Source organism: Phalacrocorax carbo, chromosome 9 (genome assembly GCF_963921805.1).
Source record: "Phalacrocorax carbo chromosome 9, bPhaCar2.1, whole genome shotgun sequence".
Classification (NCBI taxonomy): Eukaryota; Metazoa; Chordata; class Aves; order Suliformes; family Phalacrocoracidae; genus Phalacrocorax; species Phalacrocorax carbo.
The window spans coordinates 2,175,474-2,186,813 of NC_087521.1; the positions used below are offsets into that span (position 1 = coordinate 2,175,474).

At 41.5% G+C, this 11,340-nt stretch overlaps 1 protein-coding gene across 10 annotated transcripts in view; it reads right to left on the bottom strand.

The window, feature by feature from the left end:
• Window positions 1-10,981, bottom strand: part of GPHN (gephyrin) — a 306,435-nt gene extending 295,454 nt beyond the window's left edge. For all 10 annotated transcript variants that reach the window (XM_064460104.1, XM_064460108.1, XM_064460105.1 and 7 more), the window contains exon 1: window positions 10,846-10,981. In XM_064460104.1, the coding sequence (XP_064316174.1) occupies window positions 10,846-10,909 (64 nt within the window). In that variant the 5' untranslated portion in view covers window positions 10,910-10,981. The remainder of the gene's footprint in view (window positions 1-10,845) is intronic.
• Between the last annotated feature and the right edge of the window lie 359 nt (window positions 10,982-11,340).

Genomic DNA, 11,340 nt, shown 5'->3' on the forward strand with positions numbered 1-11,340 from the left:
GAGGACCTAATTACCCAAATGTAAAGAATTTCTGCATCTGCATGTTTTTCCCTGCAACAGCTGCTAGTTAGAATGTCAGCATCTAGGGGGTTAAGTTTAAATTTATGCTTTCAATGATTTATAATATATATTTTGCTATTGCCTCAAATGGCTCCAGGCTGATGTTTTCACAATATCTTAAACATAGAGGAAGCTCTTGAATGTGCTCTAATTGTTAGATACTTTCTAGATGCTAATAAGATCTCAACCATTCATTTTAAAGTGTTTGTCTGCATATTTTTCATATGCACAGCTGAATTTACTTTCTAGAGGCTGACGTACAGGTAGAACATTTGTAGCCGGTGTTTGTTCGGTGCAGAGAAAGCATACTAGGAATAATCTAAATATGAAGATTTGCTAAAATTATTGGGGAGTGTACCAGAAGCTGCTACTATTCTGGTAAGAAATACTGAAAATGATTACTCTTTCACATCTAAAGTCTCCCTTATGATTTGATAAGTCCTTACAGCATCTTACACGTAACAATCACCAAATAGAAGACACACTATCAAGGAATTAAGAGATTTTTCTAACATTAAGGATAATCCATTATGTCCCAGTTTAACGCTATACAGAAATTTGCCTCAGATGCCTTTTCCAGAAAGATGTTCTGTTCATCAAAGCACTCAAAAAAAGTCTACTTGAACCCTTTTCTGACAAAACAATGGTGAAACGACAACTAGTACTTTCACTAATTCTCTTTGATCAGCTGCCTAGCCAAAGAGAAAAGTCATGTACTGAAGCCATTGTGCACAAACTACAGCTATATCCTTCGGAATAAAGAAATAGGAACAGGCAGGTGAGCATCCTTGAAGCTTAACAATCACAGGAAATTCATCAGCGGCTGCTTTTTTCAGCAGTTGCTTTTAACATGAACTTTAGAGTTTCCATTTTGATCTTTGATCCTTAGAAAAAAAGCCTAAGTCTAAGTCAGATAAGAAGGTCCTGCACATTGGAGACACTAGTAATAGTTTTAATTCTTGCCAGTTAAATTCCAGTGGGGTAAGATCAGACCTTAAGGTTTTACAGCTTACCTCCCTTCTGTGGGACAAAGCGTGTTCCTAAAAATCACACATCAGAAGAGCATTATATTCTGGAGCAGTTTAAATGCACCCAACTTGAACCATATACATCTTCCCAACTTCTTGAAGCTCTGTGCCTTGCCTTCTGTCCAAAGAATCATGCCATACAGCGCTACCCAGTAGTCACATTTACCTGGAAAAGGTATGAGATTTCTCTCAAAATCTCAACAGCCTCTTAAGTCTCCTGGTTTATTCTACATACATTTTACTGGTCTCTTAATTTTGCTAAATAAATGCCAAAACAAATGTCTGCATGTCCAGAATGGTTTTGAATCCCTCGCAATCAGAGGCAGGGAGGGAAGAAAATCTGCCCACCCCCCACCCCCTCAAGACTTTTCAGTCTGTACAACTGAAGCAGTCATTAAAAAAAAAGAGTACCATCAAGTATATTTTACAATAACTAGAAGTACTTTTGTTTAGATTTAGCTAAAGCTAGCAGGTAGGGAGTTATACCTCATTGATCTACTATATACATCTATCAAGGCAGAGGAACATCATTAGAGTGACTCTCTGAGAAGGAATTCTTTCAGGACATCGTAGTGACAATAGGAGAGAAACCTGGAGATTATTAAAACATTCCCAAAAAAAACCTCTGCTTTATATACCATTTGTTCTAAAATAGTCTCTCAATTTTCTTAAGGTATTAAATCAGAGCATAACAGCGCTGCTGAAGTTTTAATCAGAGGGGGTTACACACATGAGCATCTGTTGTGACTTTTTCCCCAGCATCTCTGGGGTTTTCTGAGTATTATCTACAGAAACAATTTGTTCCTGCGCTCTCTTTCAAAGATATGTTTCACAACATTTATCCTCAGTATGCTTAATTTACAGCTTATTTTTCCAATTAAGCTGATTTTGAGGATCCTTGATTTGCTGTAGGCTTATTTGATGTCTCCCCTTGAGTATTCAGACAACTAAAAAAAAATGAAGCCAAAAAAAGAGGAAATGAGAAGTACCTATTCCCTTTAATCTTGGGGGGGGGTGTCCGATTTTTCTGGAAACAACAGGCATTTTTCTCACCAGATATGTACCTACTTTTAGCCACTTTCGCCTGATTTTTTTCTGAGATGAAGATTCTGACAGGGAGTACATAGTAAGCCTTTCACTTCTCACCACACTGCTATGGCACTACTCCACAGCATATGAAAGAACCACAGCAGTGGGAAACTACCCAGTATCTGTTCAAATTCCTGGAAATTTCACTCTTCCAGAAACATACACCAACACTCAAACTTTCCTAAGACAAGATTTGCAAGTACCTAGGTGAAAGGATACATACCGGCCTGACACCAATGTCTTCTCTTTTACAGTCTGCTCTGTCTTCATAATCCCAAGAAAATTGTTTTGGCAAGGGGTGAGAGTGGAAGCATATTGGTTTGCCAAATTCCTAACTAGCACCACATTCAGTGTCTCTTCAAAAATTACGGGATGAAGGCTTTACAGACTCCACCTCAGGCCTTGCTATCAGTCCTTCCCCAAATGGCCCATCCTAGGGCATTAAAAGCAGCTTGCCAAGAGAAAAGGGGGCACTTGTTTTTTTAATGGTAATCTCTGCCTATTCTGTCATTTGCAGAGATCCTAGGAACCTTCCCCTTCCGAGTCAGACCTGGGACACTTCACTGCAATTCATTCTAATTCCTGAAGAATGCGTAATGTTCTTCATCTGTACAGCCTCCCATAAAATGATTCTGAGTAACAACTCACCTCCTGGAATTCAGTATGAATTTAAATCCTCACAGCATATACTAAAAAAACAAACAACAACAAAACAAACTCCAAAACCCCAAAAAAACCCCAAACACCAGCAAAAACCAAACAAACAAAACCACATCAAATACTTAAATTTCTACTTCCCACTTTTAGGTCTCAAAAGTCACATACAAAGAAAGATTTTTCAAATGAAAAATATTCCACATAGATTTTAAATTCCCTACAGTATGCAGTACAATAAAGAAAAGTAAGATTTTCATAACCACACAGTAAGTACTCAAAAGCCCAAAATATATTATAGTTCAAAGCCCACATGCATTCTGGTTCTTTACTCTACTACAGAAGTGTTATAATGTAATTAGAAAAGGAAAAAGTATATCTGAGAAATATGTATTTCTACAGTTGCAGTCCTAAATATGTATGCAATACTTAATATATTACTATATTGGTCTACTAATACAATTTGTATGTTGAATGCATAATGAAGTGTCATATTGAGTATAAAACTATTAAAGATTACTGTTCCATGTAACTCACATGCACATGGAGCTAAATTAACACTGAGCCAGTTCTTTCAGGTCTTGGTATATATCAAAAAAACCACTTCACTGCTCAAAAATAGATTCTCTAATATACAGCTATTCACTAAATCACTGAAGTCAGCTAGTGGAAGTTTTGCTATTTATCTCATAATACAAGGAAAAGAATGCATTTTATTCCTTACAAAATACCATTAATATCATTTACCCACCTTGTCATAATAGCATAGAGCCCTGTTTTGCAGGATTTTGCAAAATCTACATAGAAGGTTACTCTTCAGGGCTTATGCTAATTTCTTTGCACTTGACCAGTAAGTTAGGCATAAAATAAGCCTCAGTATATTAGTATGAGAACAAAAGTAGTAAACAAAACATCACACACAAGTCTTACTTGCAGAATGAGAGTTTCTAAGAGGCAAGCCTAATTAAGCCTATTTTCCCAAGCACATTTTTAGGCACTTACTGTTCCTTGTAAACTTCAACATAGTTTTCTCAATTATTTTGTGATTTAAAAAATAAAAAACCTAAAAGGCTATGCTACTTTTTTATTAATTAAAAACATCCTACATAGAAAAGGCTGCTACCCGATCATTTCCTATATGGTTGTTTATTACATTCCTATTCTCCAAGAAAAGCTTTTTCAGGCATTCTGCTAAACTTTCAAGAAGAATTCTGTCATACATAAGACTAACAATACAAGATCATTTCAGTACAAGAGGTAAAGAATTGCATAATACATCTACACATAGGAACAGAATGTAAATTATTTATTTTATTTAATCAGAACTTTTAAGACTTTATAAATATTCTAACAAGACCTAAAATTTGTTCTCATTTTTAGTTGTCATGTCCTCCTGTTGCATATCAGTCTCACAAATTGCAGACAACAAAAATGATAACTGCTTACCTCAAAAGTAATATTTTTAAACCCTATCAGCCAAAAATAAATATCTTCTCACATATTCAAAAGAATTTTTTTTCAGTTTGAACATCTGAAAAAGCAAAGTGAAAATCTTAACTTTCACTTCACAAAGGCACTGCACAGGAAAGTTCTTTGCTTTTGAAGTGTTATAAATTTCAAGACAGACATTTTCAGAAAAGCTACGCGTGAAATCCTAATATGATATAGAAGTACCCCTCAACAAAGACACTCTACACTCTTACTTGAAAAAACAAGCAAACAGACAGGCAGATATGGCTAAATCAGCATTAAAGGTGAGAAATTATGTGTCTGCTTATCAGGCTTTCATATGCTAGAGTCTCCAAAGCATGGACTGATAATCATGTATTCTGTTATTGTCCAGTCAACGAAGCCAGCAAACTAACTAAAGGTTATCCCAGAATTAAGTTAGCTCTCATAAAATTGCTAATTTTTAAGCTAAGTAGCACAGAAAGTTTTCCTGCAGTACTGGAAACGGGGAAAAATATAAACCCAGAAAAGTAAATGAAAGCATAATGTAGTGGATAAGCTCTGTGCTGGTAAATAGGAACTACAGACATGGAGCGCAAAGGCGAAGACTGAAGTCTGTCAACTGCACTTGGGTAAGTAAACTCCAAATCAAGAAATACTGATTAAGTAAGACTTCTCACCCCTGCTTTATAAGAACACATAAACCTCCAAATTAATGGCCATTTCTTAAATAAGTAGGTACTAACTAAAACATCCATGTAGAGTTGGGAAATAATCTCTTGCTTTACATACTTTAACTTCAGTTTTCCCACTCCTTTCAGTTCAAAAGAAACAGTATTATAGCAAGCACATTAAATGGTAAGTAGAAGAGTCTGCTTTATCAGCGAGATTCCAGCCACCGATTTTTTTCCACAGTGAACATTAAAAAACAGGGGGGAAAAAAAGTCCAGGACTTTCTTCCTCTAACTATAAAAGATAAAGGTGCCTATTCAGCACTGTTAAACTCTAAAAAGGAAACTGGACAATTGTATAAATCACATTCACTAGACATAAAAGCTTATCATCATAGCCATATCAAAAATCAGAGAGAAATGCTTTTGTGAAGACTTATGGCTACACATGGCAAAGAGGGAAATCTCCTAGTTTCTATGGATAAACTCAACATTATGACAGCCTTACAGTTGGGGAAAGACAAAAATCAATGTTGCTCAAAGTCCAGAATGTTTTACTCTTAATGGAAGTACAGCATTTCTCTACTTCTAAAATTCATTCACTGAACTAAGGTTTTGGAAGAAAACTGAGGCTCCCAGGAAAAGCTACTGAGTTGAATTTATGTTTTGAAGATGAGTGCCCAATAAGATGTAGTTTTTGAGACAAAGGCAGATCACAAACAAAAAGCTAACCAACTTCAATGCAGGCAACTGGGGCAATTAGACAGTAAGTCCTAGCAAACTTAATGTCAGTCCTTACCACCCCACCCACACCTCTATAAGAAAGTTTACCATAACTTCCAATGCACATCCAAAATGTAAATAGCATTACCACCAAGAAAAGATCCTGCAACTTGCGTGCTATTAATGGAGAGTCTTAGAGGAAAGTCATGAGAAGGTACTGCAAAGTAGGAGAGGGGCAAATGAATTTTCAGTCAGAAAACCGACAGTATATGTATTTCTAAAACAGTCCGACAAACACATTGTGACACCCCACCTATTTTGTTCACTATGTTTCTCAAACATAATTTTTGCATAACTTTTACATTGGTGAACCTGAGACCTGCCCAGGTAATCTCTTTGGACAATGATCTCAAGTAACGACACCCCTCACTATCAGAGAAAAATGCCTTCTTCAAAGTGATAAATTCAGACACTGTGTGTATGCGCTGTTATTTCAACAAACTAAATGGTCTCAGTCACTTAAAGACGCTAGCATAATCTTTCACACTGCAGTATTAAGAGGCCAAACAAGGTCTGAGGTTACGCATTCAGAAACCTTTGTCTGCTTTTATTACGTAGGCCCATGGCAACAACTATCATTCAAAATGTTTTGATCTTTATTCTTCCTTTGTTCCTCCAAGTAAAGCACCTGAAGGAGAAATCATTAGTGAAGGGTTGTATTTTGCCAAAACCTCTTACTCCCTTTAATTGTACAAATGTTTCATAAAGGTGAAAAGCTGTATCACCACTTTTTAAGCAATACTAAATAAAGTAAAACTATCCTGAAAAAGAAAGTTAGCCTGAGATTATTTTTTAAAAAACAAGCAAGAAACAATACGAAGAGAGGAGCAAAGATAGAAAATGCTGTCTGTGTCTGGTAATGACTTTCTCACAGACCTACCTCAAGTGAAGCTTTATTAGCCAAGTGCAAAGTTGACAAATTTTTATCAGGAATATTCTGAAAAAAACATGTAACAATACATTCAATTTTTGACCTGCTACACAAGATGCTTACTGGACAGAAAACAAGAAGAGAGGTAAATAAGAAGAAAATGGGGAAAAAGAGGAAAAAGGACAAAATAAAAGAGCAACCAGAGAGAACCAGAGTCTCTTTTTTTTTCATAAGGCTAATGGGGCTGGCAACATCGTTTCGATCTCTCTGGCCGGTGCTGGTCAAGGGTCCGCTTAGTCCCTCACATAACGAGAAAGGTCACAGATTATGTAACTTTTACCAATATCACCACCACTGGAGGATGACCTAATACTGATTCAACTCTGGGCACAGCAAACATTTTCTTCCCTTTTCTAGCCAACTTCAGTATTACAAAACCCTGTACTTACTAATCCAGGTTCAATATCCTGACACCAATAGTAACTGATTAACAACCATACTGTTGGAGACAGCCCAAACCTGAAAGGCTTGCAAGGGGCAAGTCCATGTCAAGATTTGTGCTAATGTGCTAACTGTGCTAATGAAGCACTGGTGCATAACATGGCTGACAGAGCATGCATATAATCCAACCTTTACCATAAGTCTAGATGTTTTTCCTCTTTTCTACTTATTTACCTACTCCACATTTCTCATTTCTCTGTCTATATTTCTTTTTTAAAAGAAGATATCCGGAACACGTAAATGACAAAGCTTTGGCCATTGTTAGCCCAACTCTTCTATCACATTCTCCATCACAACACTCTCCCAGTTAGCATCACGGTCCTTTCAAAATGTATTTTACCATAAGGGTAACCTCATGACAACATAACACTGAAGCTCTATTTTTAGTTCACGTGCCAGAACTATGTATCAATGACAGAAGAAAGAAAACCTAGGTTTGGGATTTAAGCGAGCAGCATATTTAATCTGAACACTTCATTAACACTGGGGCTGAATATGACACTTTCATGGTTGCATTATTTTTGTGTGTTGCAAAGTGTCTTGAAATGATAAGCACAAAGACTAGAACTCAATTTTCTATCCACAAACTAGGGAGACTTCCTACTAGCATAAGACATAACCCTCTAGTTTACAACAAGTTTCACAGTTTTGTAATCTGCCACTGTTTGTATTTCCTCCTGTTTCAGTAAATAAGCTTAACTGTAAAACCTTCTGTGTAGAGACTGAAAAATAAACGTGAATGACATCTGCAAGTCAGCAGATGCTGTATACACTAAAGCACTCTTCCAGATTTCAGGAAGACAGTTCTTTCACATTGAGAAAATGTCCTAATTATGGACTCCATTCTTCTCATTGACTCTTACCTAGAAGACCTTCACAGTCTGGATATAAAAGTAGTTAACAAGTCATTTTTTAAAAAAAACAAGGTGCTGCATTCCACATAATTTTGCATTTGAACACAGGAAGTTACTTTGGCTAAACAGTAAGCAAACTTTCTGTTTCTCTGATCCATTGCACCTGCCTTAATTTGTCAGAAATGAAGAAATATATGCTTGTTTCTAGTCAGGAAACTAGAAATACACACACAAACACAAAGGTCTACTAAGCAAAACCAAATACAATAACTTAAAATTGAATGCAATGAAACTAAGCTACACAGCAAACATTATTCACTTTGTATTAATGTACTCTGAGGACATGTGCATCAATCTCGACAACAGACAAGACTAACAACAAGCCCAAATAATTTTTCATGTCCTCATTTAAAAATAAACATACAATTTCACTCCAAAATAATGCAAATGAGTTACTCCTAAGTAAATTTAAATTCCATCTGAATACTACCATAAAGTGCAGTAACAGTACTTTCTAAACTGAGTGTACCAGGTCTAATAAGAACATAAATCTGTCCGCCTGAGCTGATAAGCCCACAAGTATATGCTCCCAACAAAACAAGCATATTGCTATGATCTTAATTAGAAAAAGCTAAAGAAGTCACGTTATGTTAATTATCTCATTTCTGATCACTGAGCTATTCTAAATGATTAAACCAAAAAATAGTTCTCCTACCCAACCTTACCATTCCTACACTCATTCCTTCATACAACAGCCAAGAAGCAATTATTAGTTCATTTCTATGAGAAAAATTCAGAAGAGTGCATTTTTAAATCTTCTGTCTTCCAACAGCTGAAACAGCAGAAACAACTAGGGGATCCAAACCCTCCAAAGTACACATATTCTCTTCCAGGGGTTAAAGGAAATGCCAGAGTGCAAAACTTTAGCCAAATATATGATATTAAGGTAACACATTTACATAAAATTTTATTTCATATCTACAAACATACAAAAAAAAGGGGGCTAGAAAAACTGTTAGAAACAAAGCTGTCCCCTTTCAAAATGGCAAAATAATTATTTCCAGAATTCTTCAGCCTGCAATTCAAAACAATGGCATTAAGGGGAAAAACTGCTCTATTTACTTATATCTTTTCATCTTCCTTTAAAAACAACCAAAAAAAATAAAAATCAGGACACATGCTCCTCTCAATGGAATTGCAAATGATGATACAAAGTTAAAAGAGTTTAATAGTGCTCAAACAGGATTTATGATATAAAATAAAAACCTATGTATTATGAAAGATTATCTGAATCTATCGTGGGACTTAATAATTATTTAAATTATTGTAACACCATATGTATTGGCACAGCATTCTGGGAAGATTTACAGGTGAAAATTATTACAACTCACTGATAAGCTGAAAATAATAATCCAAGTTACAGAGCACGAAGCTGTAAAAATAGGCAAAAAGCATTCCGTTAGCAGACACCTTCTTCTTGCTCTAACTTGTACAATAACAGGTAATTCCACGCATGCCCTACCCTTCAGAAAGAAAAGCTACAAACTCCCCCAATCTGACTTTTGTGTCTGGCCAAACGCGCTCTGCCCTCATTAAGGATATGACTGCCTGACATTTGAAAGCAACGCCACGGATTTCCACTTCTATTACACCCTGGCTTTTCCAGAGGTTTACCGTCAAAACAGCCTCGCAGAGAAAAGCTTGGCAGGAAGGGCTGAACTCCTGCGCCCGCGGCAGCCCCCGGCCCCGGGGGTTCAGCACCGGACACGGGAACAGCGCTCGCGGCGCCGGGGGCTTCCCCCGCCCGCCGGGCCCCGCCGCCGCGCTGCCCCGGCCCCGGCCCGACCCCGGCTTACGCATCGCTGGGTTTAATAAATAACTTTCGGGTTAACGCCAGGCCTCTCTCCAAGGAATGCATCATCCCCTCTCACTCCGGACACCCTCCGACTCCTAGGCGTGCTCACAACGCTGCTTTCCACGAACAGTCATGTCTTCCCAGGCTCTCCATAAAAGCTACTGAGCTTGACGCGCAAAATTGTCACTAAAACCTCTCGCATCTTCCCTCAACAAGAACATTATTTACGCCCTTACACACTTGACCCCGCCGGGGCTTCGCTTCGGGGCATTCCTGCGCTTCCATCGGAGCGCCGCGCTCCACAGTACACCGGAACGACCGCAAAGGCTCCCCCAGAGGCCGAAGAAACCCCGACCGTGTGTAGCGGCTGTTGCTCCGGGAGCCCCCTGTGCAACCGCCGCACGCCGTGCGCCGGGGCTTTATTAAGGCTCATCCATGCGCTGTGAGCGGCAGCCCCGCACACGCCCGCCCCTCCCGCAACAGCAGCACACCGGCACCCCCCACACCCCCCCGAAAGTGAAGGCCAGGGAGGGGGAGGGGAAGGAGCGATCCGAAGGGGGCCTGCCGCGCTCGGAGGCACCCCCGGGGCCGGGAGCCCGGGCCGCTCCCGCCGGCCGCAGGCTCCCTTCTCAAACGCCTTCTCACTCACGGCTCCGCCGCATTCGGAGGGCGACCGGCAACCTCTCGACACCCCTACCCCCCCCTTCCCCTCGGCAGACGCCCACCCCCGCGCCCCGTCCCCTCCGGACGAGCTATCCCCGGGTCCGTCCCCCAGGCTGCGGCGCCCAGCAGCCCGCCCGCCTGCGGCAGCGGCTGCCCGCGCCGCCCGGCCTCCCTCACACGCTCCCGGAGCACCGCCCCCGGGTCCCCGTCCCCGGGCCGAGGCCTCGGCGGCTGCCCGCACGGCGCAGCAGCGGCGCCACGGGAGCCGGCCGGCGGGGCAACCGGCGGGCCGGCCTGACAACGCGCGCCGAGCAGCGGCCGTCCCCCGCCTCTCCCCCCAGCGCCCTGCCCGGCCGCGGCCCGTTACCTGTGAGGACCCCGACGCGGATTTGGTGGTCGTGGTTCGTTAGAATCATCCCCTCCGACGCCATGTTTCCCGGCGCAGCCACCGCACTGACGGGGGGTGGGCGGGAGCGCCTCTGGAGCGGCGCGAGCGCAAAGGAGGAGGGGGAGGAGCAGGGGCGAGCGGGGCGGGCCCGGGGGCGGGGCCAACCCGGCGATGGGCGGGGCCAGCGCCGGCCTGGGCGAGCAGACGGAGGCGCGGCGCGCGCGCAAGGCTGGCGTGCCGCGTGCGGCACAGGCAGTACCGATCAACTGCCGAGAGCCCCGAGCCCGGCGCCGGTTGCCGCCGATCAGAGCCGGCGCGTGACGCCAGGCGCGTCCCGGGGGCGGCGGGGCGGGGCGGGGGGGGTGGTGGTGGTTGTGCAGCCGGTTGTGCAGCCGGTTGTGCAGCCGGTTGTGCAGCCGGTTGTGCAGCCGGTGCGGTGCATCTGCTCCTCACGGCCACGGAGGCGCCCTGTCA